A 20536-nucleotide genomic window follows, 5' to 3' on the forward strand; every position below is an offset into this window, starting at 1 on the left:
GGGGCAGAGAGCCCGATGCAGGGCTTGATCCCAGGACCCCGGGATCATGCCCTGAGACGAAGGCAGACGCTTAATGACTGAGCCACCCAGGCGCCCCAGGGCACGATCTTATTAAATGAAAATCCCAAAAGATGTCATAGGATCTTTTGGAGGCTGATAGAGGAGGTAGCCACAGAGGGACTGCTTCGGTAAAGTCTAAGGTCTCAGATGTAGCCCAGATGCGGCATATGCTCCATGAATATGTGATGAGCTAAACAGAGGAAGCGGTGAAGTCTGCAGTTGTCCCCCAGAATGGGGGCACCAACCAGACACCCAGATGTGGGAGAGCGGAGGAATGAGCGTGGACACCGCGTCCTGCCGATGACTTGCGAAGGGCTGAAAGCAGCCTGCATGTGTCGGTGGCAATCGGACATGCACCCTGGGCAACCGGATTGTCTTTCTGCAGGATCGCTGCATGTGGACCTCAAGCTCTTGTTGACGTGGTTACCTACTGTGGTTAGCTGTTCTGGTGACAGAGGACCGGGATGTGCCCTGACTTGGCAGGAAGGGGAAGAAAAGGGCTAAGTCCTTATTCTTGGCATCAGGGAGGGGCACCCGGCTGGGACCGCACAGCTGCTATGGGCAGATGTTGCTCATTGTTCTTAAGAGGCGAGCGGTGCCTTCCCAGCACGAAGGGGAGAGCAGGGGAGAGCCAGGTGGGATGTGAAGGGGCAGACCGAGTTGTGACAGCCTTCCTTCTGTTAAGCCAAGCTGATCCACTACGGGAAAGGAAGGATTTCCTCCTGAATGTTAAAGGCATCTGTAGCCAATGAAAACACATTTCGGAGGCAAGTAGGAACTGTCTGGTAATGATCTGTCGTGCTGGATTATTCACGAGAACACTCTTCCATAGGAAGAGCAAAATAGCAGTTAACTGGCTTTGGCAAGAATGACGGGAATTGGTTTGGTTAGGTGAGATCCACCCTTCATGATGGATTCTACCTTCAACTCTCTTCAGGAAGACTGGTGGCAGAAAGACTCCCTGTGTGACCACTGAGCACAAAAGGCATGCCTCTTGCGCAGAGCCCCCAAGTGCCAGCAAACGCTGTCCTCACCTGGGGCCCAGAGGGGAATGTGGCTTCCTTTCTTAGGCTGGAAATAGATCCTTGCAGTGGGACTTAAACTGATACTTGCAGCCTGGATTTGGCCTTCCTTTACTTAATTTCTTGAACAACTATATATTGTATAACAACTATGTATAGGGGACACAGAGAAACATATTATTGAGGAACTTGAGGAATTCATAATGTAGCTGGGGAGATGTTTTTAAGATACATTCTATGACTTAAATCAGACTTCAAATCATCAAAGTAAGAGATATCACAATGTGGTATACACAATTTGGTATAAAATGAACACTTTGGCCCACTGAGTAAGAGAGGAAGAAGTTCCAGGGGCTGGGATAGCCTAGAAGCTTCCTGAAGTGATTGATCGGGGCGCTAAAGGATGGGGAGAGAAAGGCAAGAACCAAGGGCAGGTGTAGAAATGACCTAGCACAGGGGTGGGCAAAATACAACCTATGGGCCATATCTGGCCCACCATCTGTTTCTAAATAGGCCATGACCTAAGAACAGTTTTTACATTTTTAAATGGTTGGAGGGGCGCCTGAGTGGCTCAGTTGGTTAAGCATCTGCCTTCGGCTCAGGTCATGATCCCAGGGTCCTGGGATCGAACCCCATGTCGAGCTCCCTGCTCAGCGGGGAGTCTGCTTCTCCCTCTTCCTCTATCCCTCCCCCCTGCTCATACTCTCTCTCTCTCAAATAAACAAAATTTTTAAAACATTTTTAAATGATTAGAAAGTAAGTCATATTTCATGATGTGAAAATTACATAAAATTCAAATTTTGGTGTCCATAAATAAAGTTTTATTGATACACGGCACATTCATTTGTTTGCATATTGTCTTACATTGTCTATGGCTGCTTTGCAGCACCATGGCAGCACTGAGTCATTACAACAGATCCTCTATTTACTTTCTGGTCCCTTAGAGGAAACATTTGCCAATCCTGGGCCTCTAATATGAGAGGGGCAATTAATCGGCTCTTGCTGGAGGGGAGATTTGTATGTAGGAAATGTAGGAAATTCTGTAGTAATGGGTGCCCAGGGATCAGTTATGAAGGATTATTTAATGCCAAGCTAAGGAATATAAACTCAGTCCTGTAGCCAAAGCGTTGAAATTACCATGTACATGACTATAGTTATATTATCTCTATGTACATAGTACAAAATTCCAAAAGGTTCAAAAGGATATTCTGTAAAAAATGACCTTGACTCAACAACTCCACAGATGTACCCACTTACTCATTCTTAGGTTTCTGTACAGAGATAATCTTCTACATACACAAACATATATGAGTTGGCGTATATGTGTATTTTTCTATTTAAAACCCCACAAATGGTAGCATGCTATAAAAGTACTGTTTCTGCACCAGACCTTTCAGTCTTATATCTTAGACTTTGTTTTAGGTCAGGACATTCTTCTTTATAGTTGTATAATACAGGTGTACTATCTTATTTACTCAGTTTGACCCAGAAGCTAAAATATTATTTTAGGATGCTTGGTTGAGCAGAGGGGTTCCAAGAAAACTAGACGCAGAAGAGCAGGCGGCCTGGCATTCCAGCGTAACCCAGAACTCCAGGCTGCTCAGGGCCATCGCGGGGGGACCCCTCTCCCCACACTGCTCCCCTGGGGACTCATACCTTGGAGGGTGTGTCAGGAATGGAAGAAGTGGGAGAACCAGGAAAGGTCAAGACACATTTCTTCCCCAGGCAGCGACCATGTAAGTCAACGTCCTCATAAGGGTTTTCCTTCATTGGCGGATCTGTGGTCAGAGGAAACAAGTCAGGCACTGGGAACACTAAGGAAGTTTTCCTTATCAGACATCTACCCAACATCTTGGTCTCTCCTTGCGGGGATGTCTGACGTCTTGCTATCCATTCATCCCCTTCCTCTTGGACCCTGATTTTTACTGGGGTAACTTCCCATGTCCTCATTCTTGGATGTACAGAGTTAACTCCATTCTGAGTTGCAGAGCTTTAGCTAATCTGAGAATCCCCAGTCCCTGCCTCAGTGTCCAGTTCAGAGAAGGGCTCCTATCCCAAGCTTACGCCAATCAAGGCACGGCACTCCTGGGCTATGAAGGTGAACAAGGGACCTAAACCGGTCTCGTAAGAGTCAGAGTCACATTGAACCCCAGGATTTTTGCTGGGTACAGGACACGGGCTCTCCTTCCCAACCAAAAGGTACGGATCCCAGGGAGCTGATGGCAGCCATCATGGAGATCATGGGAAATCTGCTGGGTATGGAGCCACCCCGAGAGATAAGAAACGGGGAGAACAGGCCAGTTCTGGTCACATAAGCCAACAAATCCCCTTGTTATTTCAGTGGGGTCTTCTGTTCTCTGTATCTGAGAGCTTCCCTTTCAGGTACACACTGAAGACCAGATCTCATACCCACTTTCGGACTTGGGAAGCCTACTACTTTGGCAGTAACCCATCTCCACAACCTGGATACTATAATTCAGATCATCTATGGTGAAATTCATAGCTCAGCTAAATAAGCGCCCTTCTTCAGGTCTCCTGTTTCCTCCCACCATGGAGTTTTTTCTCTGGTATTGGTGATTACATGTACATATGCATGTGTGTATCTGCCCTACCTGCCCCTTGCATGTGGTCGCATATGGGTTTCTCCTTCTTACCAGCTCCTTTCTTCCCCAACTCACCGCCTTCGACCTCACCAAGCAGATGCTGGGCTGAGCTCACACCTCAGTGAAACTGTGATGTTCCCTACAGAGTATTTAACTCACTAATTTAAATGCAAACAAACTCTGTGAATCTGCGCTCCACTTTAGAATTTAAAAGAATTAAGGCCAACATTATGTTTTAATAGTAGACATTCATTTGAGTCTGAATTTTGATGCCCTGTTATTGCCAGCCACACTCCTACAGATTCCGGGAGAGGGTGGTGGCCCGAGTTTTCCTTCATTCAGTAATCCTTACGCTTTACTGAGCATCTGGGACACACGACGTACTTTACATCCCATTCTCTCCCATCCCCCACCCTACCAGGTAGCTGTCATCATCCTTATTATACAGATGAGAGAACTGAAGTTCAGAGAAGTTCAGTCCCCAGCTCGTTATCACACAGCTAATAGAGCAGAGTCGAGATTCAATCATGGCCACTGAGACTCCATGTCTCCAGGTGTCCCGCTGCATCATGCTGCCCCCGTGGCTGTTCATCAGCAGCCTTTCCACTCCCCTCCTGGCCCCATGCTCTCACACGTCCCTCGTGGGTCCCCCTCCCACACCCCTCCCAGCTCTCTCATTCATCTGAGTACACGTCTTCAAGACTCTGTGGGTGTGTGTATGTGTGTTTCAAGCACTCTCTCCCCTTTCTCACAAACTCATCCCCACCCACTGCACGTGGGTCTCTTACCTAGAATGTCTTCATAGACGTTCTCCTCTGATAAAGTGCGTGTGAGCCCCAACTTAGTCTGTGCATACCAGTCCACCCTGCTGTTCTCAGAGGAAGACTGCAATAAGTCTTCAAACTCATAGGACTTTCTGGTTTGTACAAGATGGGAGAAAAACAAACAAGAACTCAAATCAAATTAGGCTGGTCGAGAGATTGTATACCAGACAATTTTCTTCCTGCAAAAATTTCTATTACTGAAATCAACTCTGTTTCTTGTAAGAAGGTATATAAATCCTTAAATAAGAAGAGTGGCTTTTTTTTGAAAGAATGTTTATGCTGTTATGCCGAGTAAAGGTAGCAAAGTATATATATATATATAAAGTACAATCCTGGACTTCTTAGATATTCTGCAATGTTTACAGAGCACACATTCATGATGGGAAAGGAGCAGCGATGGCCAGTTCAGAGTGGACCAGAGGCCTGGGCGCCTCCCCACTTCTCTCACTCGAGTGGTTATTATCAGAACGAAACCCAGAGGCCCGCTGAGACACCCCAACCCCCCCCCCCCGCACCCCTCAGAGATGGGTGCAAGTGCTTCTCTGTCTGTGGCCTGGCCATTGCCCCTGCCTACATCCACAGGGGCTGTCCCTGTCCTGCTGGTGCTGACCTGATGCGAGGTCCAGCCCCTTCTCTCTCTCTCTCTCTCTCTCACACCCCCAGAGACACACGCAGCCGCTCACCCTGAGTTTCTATGATTTCTGTAGCTTCACTGAACATTTGGGAGGCCATGAGGTAGACCATATGGTGAAACACACAGAACCTCAGGCACCTCACTGGTTCAGTCCACCTCCTCTTTCTTCTTCTTTCTCCCCATCCTTCTCCGAAGTAACCCACAACTCCCCCGCCGCCACACAGTTGGAGCAGAACTACGCTGCCCACTCAGGCTCAGGGGGCTCCTCTTCTACCTCCAGCAGACTTGTCAAGAATTTGTGTTGAACACACTCAGGCCTTCCTTGAATGGCGTTTAGGTGAACACACAGTCCGCGCACACTCATCAGGGCACATCCCCCAGCCGGCTGTGACTTGGTCCCAGCCCTTCATTTCTCCTGGTCGAGGATGGTCATAACCCTCCCGTGGCTCTGTGCATGCATGTCTAGCCCAGTGTCCTCTGCATGCTCCACGGTAAACTCCAGCTGACTACTGAGAAATGCATCATGGCTTCACTTCTTCACCCATTACTTCCAGTCTCTCTGGCCCCTGCGGATTAAACAAACCTGCATACAGATCCTGGATCCTTCCTTCACAAGACTTTTAACCTCAGACGAACCACTTAACTGGGCTGAAACTCACTGTCCTGACTTGAAAAGCAGCAATTATCTCAGAGGATTGTCCAAAGAATAGAAATGAGAACGTTTGTAAAGTCCTTAGCACCTAACAAACACACAACAAATGTTAGCTATTGCTAGTACTGTTGTGGTGCTAGTAATCATTTACGTAGCAAATGTTTTATGTTGAACACTTATTGTGGGAGAGGCACTGTGCTCAGGGTTCAATAACTAAGGAGTGACTGAAACAGTCAGGGTCCTTGTCTCAAAGAGCTTACATTCCAGGGAGGAAGACAGACATTCAACCAGAGCCTGCACAAATAAACAGAACAGTAAACTGTGTTAAGCTCAGTGATGGAAAAGCACAGTGAGACTATCAAGGAGGCCTCATTTTAGGTTGGGGATGCATCAGGAAGGCGGCGCTGACAAAGTCATTCATTAAAGCTGAGACCTGGAGGAGGACGGAAGAAAGACCTCAGCTGGGGGAAGAGTGTTCCAAGAAAAGGAAAGGGCACCTGCGAAGATCCTGTGGCCACAGGGAACTTCGTGCATTTGTGGAGGGACACACACATTCGGCAAGGCTGCACTGCAGGGGCAGGGTGGTGAGTGCCAGGTGATCTCTGAGAAGGCAGTGCCAGGCAGGAGCCATTTGCCTGCCTTCCATGCTTTGGGAGTTTCTTGCATTTGATTTTATTTTCTTATTTTTTTTAAGTAGGCTCTACACCCAACGCGGGCCCCAAACTCACAACCCTGAGACCAAGACCCGAGTTGAGACCAAGAGTCGGATGCTCAACCCACTGAGCCACCCAGCCACCCCTGGGATTTCTTGCATTTTAAGTCTTTTCCTCTCGGCTAGCTTCTTTCCCTCTTTAAACACCCACAGATTTCCCCTAGAAAAACTTTCACTGGAAGCAATGACTCTCCTAGTTCTGCAATTTCTCAGCTTCCTTGCCAACATTTTAAATTGGCGTGGGTTGGGGGGCCAGACGGAGGAGGGAAGAGCTTGAGGCTGTCTGACTACTCCTTTACCGGAGCTCACTGGTTTTTCTTCCCTTTATCTTCTCAACCTGGCGTCTGTATGCATCCCTTTACTGAAGCTGCTCCTGAAGCTCACTAGTGAGTTTCTGGTAAAAGCTAACCACTTCCTGGGGCCTTTCTTTGCAGGATACCACTTGGTTTCTGCAGCGTCAGGGAGCGGTGCTCAAAGTGCAGTCTGTGGGCCAGGGCTGGTATTCCAATGAGACAGGTACAGAAATTGAGAATAAGCATTTAGAAACTTAAAAAATTTCTTTTGTTTTTTTTAAAGTAATTTCTACACCCAGCATGGGGCTTGAACTCACGCGCAAGATCAAGAGTCATGTGCTCTACAGATTGAACCAGCCTGCTGCCCCTGTGTTGAGAAACTTTTAAAGCAATTTGACAGAATAATTTCTTAAAAGACAACTGAAGCTTCTATAATGTTATCTTTTTTCATGTCATTTCTCTGGTCATTCTTTCTGATTGTATTTTACGGAAGTACTGTTCAGCACGGGGCTGCAAACACGGGTACACAGGTCCCCCCTAGGGTTTGAGGAGCTGGGTGCCAGGCTGCCCACATGCTACTTCCCCTCCCACACTCCTGTGCCTTCACTGGCCCCTCTCTTCCACGTCCTCCCCCTCTTTCTGGGCTTTGGGCGTGTCCCAAGGTTTTCTTCTTTAGATTCGAAACTTCATTATCTCCACATCTGAATTCATCACCCCTTATCTCCACCTCACCCTTGCTCCTTTATGAACCTGAACTCAGCACGTAGGGCAGGAATACAAGGAAAGGCCAAGCTTCCAGCTTCCAGCCTAGGTCCCCATGGTCTTAAGTCAGGCCATGAGGCTGAAACTGTCACCCATGCCCTGGGGTGCCTGACTCACACACAGGAGCTCATGCTGCAAAGGAAGGGCTATCTCTCCATGAGCCCCTTCTTCCTCCCCTTGAGGCGTCCAGCCAGGAGAGGAAGGACCGAGCTTCAGAGCTCCAGGAGATGGGGATTGGGGGGGGGGGGGTAGAGGTGGGAAGCGGGTCTGAGTTGTTTTCTCTAGGATGGGATTGCGCTGTGCTGTGTCCCCTGGAAGACTCCTTAGTCGGGGATACCGTTAGCCCAGGCTGGTATTAGCCAGGCAGCTGCTTGGGGATGGGGGTGTGGTGGTCTGTGGCCCAGAGAAGAGTGAAGTTACTGGCCTGGAGTGGGCCACAGCTCCTGGGTTTCTATGCTGAGTTAACCAGATCATGTTAGCTAGAGTCCCCAGCATGCACACTACCTAGATTTGGTAGGGAAGATGCAAACTCTTCAAAGAGACCACAGAATCATTCATTCAACATTTACTGAGTAGCGACTAAGGGCTTTACTCGGATTAGCACGCTCGAACTTTGCAACAACCTTGTGAAGAATTACTATTATACATGTTTTTTATGTGAAGAGACAGAGAGGGAGAGAGGGTAAATTGCTCAAGGTCACATGGGGAGAAAGTGGTGGAGCCAGGGTCAGAACCCAGGTTGTCTGGCCAGTGAATGGTGCTCTTAACAGCATAGGCACTAAGCGGAGCATGGACACAAGTCAATGTGGAAGGAAAGCTGTAGTCACAAAAGGGTTTTAATAACTTTATTTACATATTAACCTTGAGAAAAAGGCAATTTTAGAAGGCTAACAGTAACCACATCCAAATTGGCTTCTCTTTTGTTTAAACATTTCCATTGTTCCACATCCAGTCCATATGTTTAACAAGCATCTGCTGGGGTTTGAGCTGAGCCCACAGCTGGTGATGCAAACGCAAGAAGTCCCTGCCCTCGGGGAGCCCACAGCCTGCTGAAGGGGTGTAACCTCCTCTTGGCCTCAGTTTGCTTCTTGGGCCCTCAAATTATCATGTGATTGTGGTACTTCTTAGTTTTAGAGATGCTGGAATGATCCAATGGGTTCACTGAAGTTTGCGGACTTGGGTTATAATTCAGGTCCTATCCCAGCTTCAACAACCAACGCCAAACACTGTGTTTTCAAGTAGTATTTTGAAGGTTATTTGTGACTTTTCCATATTTTGTAAATGAAATACTAACTGAAGAGCTCATCCCCCATTTCCATTTGAATGACCCATGGGAATCTCAAAATGAATAAATACAAAGTTGAACTCAGCCTCCCACACCCCCTCCCTGATGAGGATCAGCCCCTCCTCCAGTGCTCCTCAGCAAAGGCTATCACCATCTGTCCCCATGTTTACGCCTCAAACCTGGGAGTCCCGTCCAAACCCCTTCGCCAGGAGCACCCATCTCTAATCAATGAATCGGGAGTGCTACCAGCAAAGCATTCCTGGTGTCCACTACTTCCCTCAGTCCGCACGGCAGTGAAACCACAGGCCAACCCCAATGTCTCCTGGCTCTGCCTTCCGCCCCCCAACAGCTACCCACCGGGCCCACTGGTGCCCCACCCAGCCAGCTCTTCACAAATGCAAATCAGGTTGGGACCCTCCCCTTCTTAAAAACTTTGAAATGTTTCCCATTCCTCTTAAGTGGTAGGCCCAAATCCTTGCCTGGTCTAGGGGATTCTTCCAGAGCGGGCTGCAAAAGACCTGTGGGCCTTAGCTCACACCCTTCCTGACCCCTCTGGCCACACTCCTGCCTTCAGGGCCTCCAGCATTTTAAAGTCTTTCTTGCTCCAGAACCTTCATCTGTTTCTCACCTGAACACCCATCTCCCACCTTCCTCCTTGCCTGGGAACCTCAGGCCTCAGTCTGAAGGCCGCTTCCTCCTCAGTCTGGCCCTGTTTCCATGACAGGCAAGATATTCCTACCAAACGTTCTCTTAGCACCATGGGCTTCCTGCGGCACTGAGTGCGATTATAGTTCATAACTGCAGAGTTGTGTGCCTCTATCACTAGTCCGTATGGTCCATGAGGCCAGGGTTTCAGTCTATTCTGTTCATTGCTACATGCTAATATCACAGAGGTGCGTGATAAATATTTGTTGGTTGAATAAATAAGTGAATATATTTTTTAAATTTTTTTAAAAAAGATTTTATTTATTCATTTGAGACACAGAGATACAGAGAGAGCATGAGCAGGGGGAGAGGCAGAGGGAGAGGCAGAAGCAGGCTCCCGCTGAGGCAGGAGCCCGATGTGGGGCTCCATCCCATCCCGGGATCGTGGCCTGAGCTGAAGGCAGACGCTTAGCCATCTGAGCCACCCAGGCACCCCAACGAGTGAATATCTTAAAAGCTGGTTTTAATGGCCAAATTTACTGCTTGTAATTTATCCCTCCTTTGGGGTTAAAAAAAAAAAAAAAAAAGGAGCTGTATTCTTGGAGCTAATTTTTAGTCAACTGTTTTGAACACATTTCCCCCAGGATTATTTTCAGCTGTGACTTAAACATGCTTGGAGAACCTGGGACCTAGCCACTACTTAAAACACCATTCAGATGGGCTAGAAACTGTAAAAACCATGCTCTGATTCCCTCATCCACCTGGAGCTGCCACAGACTTTCTTCTTACCTCCATCCCCTGCGACCACATGCAGCTCTTCCCCATGTCCCACCACACCCTCGGGAAGGGCATTCATGCCACTAGGTGATCAGAGTAGGGCGCTAAGTGGGAGAATGCTTATGTTAGCTCAGCCCACACTCTTACTGGTGACCCACTCCATCGATTGCTACAGCTACTCACGTTGGGTTTCTGCTTATCTCTATCCTGAATCCAAAACAGAAACGTCAGAAGAAGAACCATCTCTATTCACCATTCACCATCATGTCTAACATCCAACCATTTCCACTTCCAATGGGAAATAAGACCTGACAGTCACTGCTCTAATACAGAGTAACAACCAACCTCTCTATTCTTCCCCCACCCCTTCATTCTCATCTCTTTGTTTTCTAATGCAACCCCCATTAAAATAAATGAATTTACAGAATCAAGCTTCTCCAACGCTTTCAAATAACTTTTGCTCTAAGTCTCAAATTAATCAAACAATTTGCCCCTTTGAAGATTTTAAACACTCATGGTTGTTTTTTTTAAAGATTTATTTATTGATTTAAGAGAGAGAAAGCACTGCACTCATGAGTGTGCACGCCCAAGTGGGGGGAGGGGCAGAGGAAGAGGGAGAGAGAGAACCTCAGCATAACTCCCTGCTGAGCACTGAGCCCAACACAGGGCTCGATCCCATGACCCTGAGATCATGACCTGAGCCAAAACCAAGAGTGAGACAATTAACCAACTGAGCCACCCAGGTGCCCCTGAACACTCAGTGTTGGTTTTTTTTTTTTTTAAGATTTTATTTATTTATTTGACAGAGAGAGAGCACAAGCAGGGGGAGTGACAGAGGGAGAGGGAGAAGCAGGCTCCCAGCTGAGCAGGGAGCCCCACGTGGGGCTCGATCCCAGAACCCTGGGATCATGACCTGAGCCGAAAACAGACACGTAACCAACTGAGCCACCCAGGCGCCCCCAAACACTTAGTTTTTAGACATGGCAGTTAAAGTTGCCTCATGGATGTCATGTTGACTGGGACAGACTCATAATGACAGGGACAGACCACAGTGTGGCTGCTAAGTTAACTTAGCCACTAACTGGGTAATAGCTGAGGGATGCCGTCCAGCCAGACGACTCTGGGGATCCCAGTCAGTCCTGCAGAAGATGGAAATTATTGAATCAGTAACAGCAGGCATGTGATTTGGCAGCCATATAATGACCAAGGTTTCACATCCTCCAAAAGTTCTGCAAGTCCTACGCTAAAGCTATACAATGCCAAAATAATTAGTTGAAAAGCTGAAATTTTGGTCAACATCGTTATTTGGTTTCATAAAGATCTAAAAACTCCGTCATAGGATCAAATTAAACTAAAATTAAAAATCTGCATTCCAGTATGGTGATTAACATGACATAATAAAAAAAATCTGCATTTCAGTTCAAACATTTGGGGCATATAGATACATGTGAATTCAGGATGCTGCTTACGCTTACAGAATACTAACTTTCCTCGTTATATGTTGGCTTTAAGGCATTCCTGCCAGAGTTACTCAGCACATGCCACAGAACATACACAACCAAGTGAATGCTGCTGTAGGGACCTTATCTTTGGAATTTCCTGGCATTTAAGGGTTTCTCATTTCCCATTTTAGGATCGAAGGCACAAGTCCTTGCATTTAATTTCCTGGGGCTTTAGAGAAATGAAGAAAGGAGAAAGGGATGAAAGGAGGAAGGGGAGAGAACACAGAAAGGAGAAAAAAGGGAAGAGAATGAAAAGAAACAAGACATTTTCTCAAACTGAGAATCCGAGTCCACTGGTTTGGCTCCCGAGAAGTGGACTCATCAGCCTATGAAAATAAGCCGAATACGTTCTCTGAAGTGTGCAGCCTGGCCATGTAATTCTAAACCCTCCCAACCTCAAAATCCTTAATCATTTCTTTCTTCAGCCTTGGCTTGGCTCTCCCGCCTCAGAGAGGGCGGTGAGTCTGCCAAATTCTGAGTTGAGCCTCTTCTTTTTAAGAGATAGGACCACAATAAAAAGTACACTTTATTTTTTTTTTAAAGCAGAAAATGAACATCGTGCCCTAATCACCCCCATTGTACTATTTTAAACAAAAGGAAAAATCCAAAGCCAAAATGCTTAAAACACAGCTGATGCAACCATATTCAAACTGGCCAAGAAAAATTTCATCTTTGGACTGAAACTAAGTAACTTTAGCTGGTTTTAAAGAGAATGCTGGAAGACTGCAAAGAGCAGATGGTAGCTAGGAGAGAAAAGATAATGGGAATAACTGCACACCAGGTTGATCTGTCTGCCCAGTGATGACACAGAGGAAAGACTCTGATATCCCAGACGCAACCTGCCCCTGAGAGAGGGGGCCTTCTTGGAAGAACAGCCCAGAAAGGGCATGGAAGAGCTGCTGTCGAAACACACTGGGGTCACGAGCAGAAAGGTCACTCCAGTACTTAGGCACGTGGGCTTTGGCACGAGTTTGGGAAAGGATTTAGAATCGGAGATGGATACAAGCTTTCTCAGAACATAAACAAGGAAGCCTCTAAGTTCTTTGATAGATCCTACATACCACTGATACCCAAGCCTGGTAAAGACAGTAAAATAAAGGTCAAGTAAAGACCAGTCCCATTTATGGAATACTGACACAAAAATCTTTTTTTTTTTTAAAGATTTTATTTATTTATTTGAGAGAGAGAATGAGAGAGAGAGAGAGAGCATGAGAGGAGGGAGGGTCAGAGGGAGAAGCAGACTCCCCGCTGAGCAGGGAGCCCGATGTGGGACTCGATCCCGGGACTCCAGGATCATGACCTGAGCCGAAGGCAGTCGCTTAACCAACTGAGCCACCCAGGCGCCCTGACACAAAAATCTTAAATAAAATATTAGCAAACAGAATTCCGCAGTATATTAAGAGAGGAACAAACCAGGACCAAATGGAAGTTCATTCCCAAAACATAAAAATGGGTTAATATTAGGACATAAAGTCTTTATTCATAGGTCAAAGGACAGGAACCAGATGATCATATAAAGCTACTGAAAAGTAACTTGACAAAATCTAACATTCAATCCTAATTTTTAAAACTCCTAGTAAAAAGATAAGTATGTGTGCTGGGTGGCATAGTCAATTGAGCATCCAACAAGGTTTCAGCTGATCTCAGGGTCGTGAGATGGAGTCCTGTGTCAGGCTCTGTGCTGGGCTTAGAGCCTGCTTAGGATTCTCCCTCTCCCTCTGCCCCTCTCCCTCCCTGTTACCCACTCAAGTACTCTCTCTCTCTTTCTAAAAAAGAAATTTTTTTTATTAGTTTATTTTATTTTTATTTTTTTTTGAAGATTTTATTTATTCATTTCACACACAGAGAGACAGCTAGAGACAGAACACAAGCAGGGGGAGTGGGAGAGGGAGAAGCAGGCTCCTGGCTGAGCAGGAGCAAGGAGCTGAGGCAGACACTTAACGACTGAGCCACCCAGTTGCCCCCCCCAAATTTTTTTTTAAATCATAAGGGGTGCCTGGCTGGCTCAGTCGGTTAAGCATCTGTCTTTGGCTGGGGTCATGATCCCCGCATCAGGCTCCTTGCTCGGTGGGGAGCCTGCTTCTCCCTCTCCCTCTGCTGCTCCCCCTGCTTGTGCTCTCTCTGTCAAATAAATAAAATCTTTTAAAAAAATAAAAAAGGAAGGTGAAAAAAAAATAGTAACACTGAAAGATCTCCACGATATCCTAAGTAAAAAACAGTATATATAGCATGATTTCTTTTTTTTTAAAGGACATAATTTTTCTTTTTTTTTGTTTTTTTTTTTTTAAGATTTTATTTATTTGAGAGAGAGAGAGAATGAGAGAGAAAGCACATGAGATGGGGGGAGGGTCAGAGGGAGAAGCAGACTCCCCGCCGAGCAGGGAGCCTGATGTGGGACTCGATCCGGGGACTCCAGGATCATGACCTGAGCTGAAGGCAGTCGCTTAACCAACTGAGCCACCCAGGCACCCTAAAGGACATAATTTCTTTCTATCTATCTATCTATCTATCTATCTATCTATCTATCTATCTATCTACTTACCTACCTACCTACCTATCTGGAATATGCAAACTTTTTCCCTTGGAAGAGAACATAAGAAATTATGTTTTTTGCAGCCGAAACAACCCTACCTGACAGATCGTGTTGAGTAGGAGAGTGACGTGATCAACTGTATTTCTAGAAAACTGCTCTGGCTGCTACGGAGGAGTACACTGGGGTGGGAGGTAGATATGAGACAACTAAGCTGCTAGCAGTAGAGCAGATGTAGTCAGATTCAAGATAATGTTTAAAACTAGAACCGAACAGCTTGCTGATAAATTAGATTAGGGTTGTGTGAAAAAGAGAGGAATCACAAATGACTCCTAGGTTTTGGCCTAAGTGCAACGAAGGGTGATGCCATTTAATAAGATGGCCATTATCTGGGGAGGAGACGCTTAGCAGTGGCCTGGATTGGGAATTTAGGTTTGGACACGTTCAGTCCAAACTATTAGATAACCAAATGGAGACCCCTGCAGGGGATGACTCTGCAAACCTTCGCTGGAAGAGGGAGCCAGGGCTGTAGGGATACATGCGGGGGTCATAAGCATATAACTGACATTTAAAGCCATGGGACTGAATGAGCTCATTTAGGGAGTGAGACAGATGGAAGAGAGAAGTGCCTGCTCTGACCCAGGATGGTGTGTCGGGGGTGTTATTCTGACACTCGAAGGGAGAGGGGAATGGAACTGAGAAGGAGCAGTGTGTGAAAGCAGGACCCCCAGGAAAGTAGGTGATCTAGAAGCCCAGTGAACGCAGTGTTTCCAGGGAGGGAGTGAAGTTGTTCCTCCAACGCCAAGAGATGTCACGTAAGAAAAGAACAGAGAACTGGCAACTGGATATAGTGAGATGGGGGGTCACAGGTGGCCTTGTGTCAAGAGCAGTTTCAGGAAAAATGGCAAAAGCCCAACTGCAGGGAGTCAAGGGGAAAACAGAAGGTGCAGAGTGGGTGACCAGAGCAGAAACAACGGTTTTGAGTTTTGCTCTGTGGCTGGTTTCCAGATTAGTGGGGATCAAACCAATTAGCACATCCCAGAAATGGGCTAGAAATTAGTTCTCAAAGCAGAGAAGAAATGGTTTCCAACAGGTAAATTTGACCTTCAAGCGTGCACATGCTTTATTATCTTATGTACAATTTTGACATTAGAAAATATTTAGGGTGTGCCTCTTTATGTATAATTGAGGAAACAGAGGCTTTGGGAGGTCGAACAACTTGTTCGAGGTCACACAGATAGATGGCGACAGGGTCGAGGCAGACCCGGGCTGTGTTTCTAGAGCTCATACCAAGAAAAAACATGAAGAAAGGAGCCAGGGGACACTGGAAGCACCATGCACTAGTGGGGGACAGTAGTGGCAGATGAGTGTCAATTAGCATGAATTAGTCCATTGCCAGAGTTAACTGAGTTTCCGTTGAAGTCTTGGTTAGTGGCAGAAATACAAGTACTTATCATGTCCAAAAGGTACATTTTCAAAGCCAATACTCACTTTGAGGACAGAGAACACAAAACACAGGCATCGCTTATCACGTCTCCAGGTTTCATCAATACACTGTCTCAAGCCATGAACGGTCTCGACCAACTACAAGGTCCCTCCGTTTAATAAAACCGGTAATTCGCCTGAGAGCAGTGGTGATGCCACATAAACCACTGGAGCAGAGAATCCGCTGTCACCTACCTGTGGTCAGCACTGGGTTTCGGCCTCCCAGTCCAGAGTCTTCTGTTCACAGAGGAGGGCGGGGGGGAGGAGGGCAGGGGCGGGGGAGGTAGAGAAGGCAGAGGAGGCAGGTGCCTTTTATCCTTCCGGAAGCTGATGCCTGGGTTCCCGTTCTTGTCCCCTTCTCCATCGTGTTTGAACGTTCTCCGGGGCTTGGGCAGGGGGTTGATGAAGGCTTTTGCAGGGGAGCCCTCCGAGCCCCTGTCCACACCCTCCAGGCTCTGGTCGCAGGGCCTCCTGCACGAGCCTTTCCTTTCCTCTGCGGCCTCAGGAGCGGGCTCCCTAGCCTCCAGGTCCCAGGGGTAGGACCTGAATTCTGAGCCACGCCCGCCCCCACGGTTCTCAGGAAGGGCGGGCCCATCCTCAGCCTTGTCCGGCAGGCAGTGTGGGGAGTAACAAGTCCCCGGTAACTGGGGATCCAACCCTGCCGACCCATCCTTCAGAGCCTGCTCCAGTTTCTTGACCTGCCTCAGCACAGAGAGGCTATCGTTCGGAAAGCGCTGCTTGCCCAGCCTGGGCTCTCGGCCTCGGCCCAAGCTGGGTGCCAGCTGCCCGGCTGGTTGGCTGAGGTCTTGCCTTGGCTCTGCATCCTGCCCCCCGACTTTCATGACCCCTTTATTCCTCTCATTTTCCTTGCTCTCTGTCTCGGGCCTGGTCCCATCCTGAACCTCCGGGAGCCACGCTCTCACACCGTCACTGCTTCTCCTCCCCATCACACAGGACATCAGGTAGTCCTCCTGCCCATCTGCTTTCCTGCCCGCTGCAGGAGGGGGCAACTCCTTTTTCCCTTCCCATTCGGATATCTTGTCCTTTATGCTGAGGGGCTTGTGCAGGGCCCCGCCTCGGGTAGGAGGGCAGGGGTTCTGAATGCCACTGAGCTGCCTCTTGCCTGCCTTGCTGGCTTCTTTAGCACTGAGATCTGAAGCTGCGTCGCTGATGATCATATTTGAGCTGAACATGTTCTGCTGAAAACAGTCCACTCTTGACTCTAGCATCAGGTTATTGAGTCTTTCCAATGAGCTTCTTCTGGGGGGTGAATCCTGATCAGTCTCTGGGAAAGGAATGGGGGGCTTAAATGGCAGCCTTCGAGGGTCTTCCCCAGCCTTTGGACCTTCCACCTTGACCCTGAACAAGAAAGACAAACACTGGGTTATGGATTCTTAGTCACTGTTCTCGGCTGGTCATAGAGACTGGCTAGAACTTAGATATAAATGCTATATGCTAGTTGTAAGTCACAAACATTGAAACCACCACTTTAAGGAATCACTTTGCTCTTCTTGGGAAGACAGTATTGTGGAATGAAAGGAACTACTGGATTTTGGAATGCAATAGACTTGAGTTTAAAGCCTAACTCAACCACTGACCAGCTGTGTGACCTTGGGCAAACTGTTTCATTTCTCTAAACCTAAGTGTCCTCATCTGTGAAATGGGAATAATAATAATACATATCTACCAGAGTGGCTGAAAACACTGAAAGAGGCAGACCATATTGAGCATCTAGCATGTTGTGAGTGTAAATAAATGTTATTATCATTATTGTTAGCTTGTTTCCCTGATGAAAATAGGGAACATCTCCTGAAGCAAAAGCTTACACTGTCCAGATTTTCTCTGCTTCTGTAATCAACGGATGGGCCTTTGCGATGACTATTTAAAAATTAGAACAATGCCATAAGTCATACAATGTTTGCTAATTCTGGGCTTCATAAGCTCTCCTGACTTGAGTAGGTAAAGCCAAAATTATTGGCTGCATTTGAATTGGACCTCCTCTAGAACATGAGCCCTACTAGACTGGTTTGTCATGTGGACAGGGATTGCTTTGTTTTGCTGGATTACTTTGAATTTTGGCCTATCTGGGCTACTGCTGAGTCCCCAGCACCTAGAACAATGGCAGAGTAGTAGAACATGGTACTCATTAGGCACATGTGACATCCACATTGGACAGAGCAAAAGAATATTTCCATCATCGCTAAAGTTCTGGCCTAGAACAAACATGTGGGGACATATGCCTCCAAATGTGATTTTAGGGGATTAGTCAATGCCATGAAGATGTTAAAAGCTCTTTTGAAAGAAAACCAGAAAAACATTTTTAAGCTAGTCTAATGAGAACGGGAGTATCTGTTTCTGAATGCAAAACATTCTTCCACCAGCAAAGGTCATAACTAAGCAGAGTGATCTTGGATGTGCCAAGATTAGCAAGGATGCACAGACCATCTTCACGGTGCACATTTCTGGAATATATAGATCTGACTATATAGGAATTCTGAAACTCCAGTTAAGGTTCACAGTGAGGAATGAATAATTAGCAATTTCACGCATCCTGTTACTATTTAGCTTTCTGCTCCAAAGACTAATAATTGTTTATATGAAGACTTCTCCCTCCATTGGGACATTAACACGTAAATTGCATTGCTATTTGTGGTTGCACAGCATAAATTAGAAACTTGTGAATATGCAAACACATTTTCATATTTTAAATACAGCTATCAAAGCAGAATTCCTTATTTAAATAAACAATTAGCATGCATAACAGAGTGCTTACAAAAGAGAAACACATTTTTTAATTGTCCTGTCACCACTGAGGACATTAGCATGAATTCAGATTTTAGTCAGACGCAAAAGCAGAATCAGTTTGTTGATATTTTACTGAGAGTTCAAAAGGCAGAAGTTAAAGCCCTTGCTCTCACAGTACTAGAAGCAAGATGACAGGACAGACACATAAAAACACAATTCATTAGTTCATGCTTAATGACAATGGATGATATAACAATAATCATATATATCATACATACTGGTTTCTTCTTAAGGATTTATTTATTTTAGAGAGAGAGAGAGAGAGAGAGAGAGCAGCATGATTGGGGGAAGGGGCAGAGGGAGAGGGAGACTCTCCAACAGACTCCCCACTGAGCCCCAGGCAGGGCTCGATCCCACAACATGAGATCATGACCTGAGCCGAAATCATAGGTCGGACACTTAACCGACTGAGCCACCCATGTACTGTTAACAATACTGACAACAGATAAATATGGCTTTCAAGTCAGAGGGACCTCGGTTTGAATCTTGTCTGTATTTTTTTCATTTTAAAGTAAGAACTCTCGGGGCACCTGGGTAGCTCAGTTGGTGGAGTATCTGACTCTTGGTTTTGGCTCAGGTCACGATCTCAGAGGTCTCCCTGTCCCTCTACCCCCCACCCCAAATAAGTAACTCTCTCCTCCTTCTCTAGACTGGAACTTGACTGGTGCAGAGGCCAAATTTATCTTGTTTGCTGTGCCTAGTATGCAGCAGATAGTCAAAAAATACTTGTAAGATGAATGAGTGGATGAGTCAATATATGTTAACATTCCCAGAGTACAGCACACATTCTAATTCTTGATATTACTAAATGGCAAGGAGTGTTGTTGCAATGATTACAGTTATTGTCTAAGATCCCAGACATCTGGGGTGACCTCACAATCACGGAGGCCTATGTGAAAACTGAAAGAGAAGAAGGATGGCTTGCTGGAAGACTGCATGGATTTATGAAGTTCAAGCGAGAGGCCAGGATGATGAAGCCAGAGGCAGAGGCTCCTCTCCATGTGGTTGTTGCACCCAAGGATTTTTTGAGGTCCTGTTTCCAGGACGCTATGGCCCCAAAAGGGACCAGGGACTGGGGTGCAGAGCTGTGGTCACCAAGCCCACCGTAGAGTATGAGACAGAGAGTCAGAGGAAAGGGCTCCATCTGGAGAGAAAACAGCACTGCTGAGACGGGATGGGCAAAACAGGCTTTGCAGACAGATGCAGCTGTAAAGATGTAAGGCTCAAGGATAATTAAAGAGCCCATGCATCCTAGTAGTTAGGAAAACAAATCCTTGGCTGGAATGGGGAGAGGGCCTGAAGCTGCCATGGGCCTGTCCTCTCAGCAACTGGGCACTAGTCAGATCTTCCACTGACCACTGTGGTCTCAGGTTCTGCAACGCGTGGGGATGATTTTCAGGCGGCGCATCGCAAGGACTCGGAAAAGAACCCGTCCTTAGTCCAAGGAAGTGGGGACAGAGAGGGGGGAAAGGCAGTAGAGAAAGGAAGGAAGTGGAGAATCTAGGCTAACGTCTACACTCTCAGGGGAGAAAAGCTCTTACTTGTCAGCCAATTTGTAGCTCAGGCTTTCAGTCTGGATGTGGCTGCCCTTGGCTGGCCTGCACACTGTCATCATGTCAGCACCAAGAAGAGCTCCAAGTCGCCTGGGGGAACAGGGATGCACACTCAGTGAGTCACGACAGCAAATCTAGGGCCCACACCCCAAACTATTTATCCCTGTTAGAGTCCACCCAGGAGTGGGGCGGGGTGGGGGGGGGGGATGTGTAACGGCAACACACCCTTCAGAATCCCTGACCCAGGCGAGGGAGCAAGGGCACAGAATCCTGAGATCCTCCTGGATACAGACCCCATACCAACCAACCTCTTCTCATTCAGACCGCATGCCAATGTCGCGTGTGTCTGCGCGGGTGCACGCGTGTGTAAGCAAAACATAAATACCAGCACA

The 20536-nt window shown here is 46.9% G+C and overlaps 1 protein-coding gene across 1 annotated transcript in view; it reads right to left on the reverse strand.

The window, feature by feature from the left end:
• The window catches only part of DENND2A (DENN domain containing 2A), a 72249-nt gene extending 52043 nt beyond the window's left edge, over window positions 1–20206 (reverse strand). Inside the window, exons 1-4 of the mRNA XM_028106179.2 lie at window positions 20133–20206; window positions 15982–17145; window positions 4474–4601; window positions 2739–2860 (exon numbers count right to left, since the gene is read on the reverse strand). Coding sequence (XP_027961980.1) covers window positions 2739–2860; window positions 4474–4601; window positions 15982–17145; window positions 20133–20206 — 1488 coding nt within the window. The remainder of the gene's footprint in view (window positions 1–2738; window positions 2861–4473; window positions 4602–15981; window positions 17146–20132) is intronic.
• Window positions 20207–20536: the final 330 nt, after the last annotated feature.

The sequence above is a fragment of the Eumetopias jubatus genome, unplaced genomic scaffold (assembly GCF_037043125.1).
Source record: "Eumetopias jubatus isolate StellerSeaLion01/CBP00866 unplaced genomic scaffold, mEumJub1_p1.0 scaffold_14, whole genome shotgun sequence".
In the NCBI taxonomy this organism is placed as follows: Eukaryota; Metazoa; Chordata; class Mammalia; order Carnivora; family Otariidae; genus Eumetopias; species Eumetopias jubatus.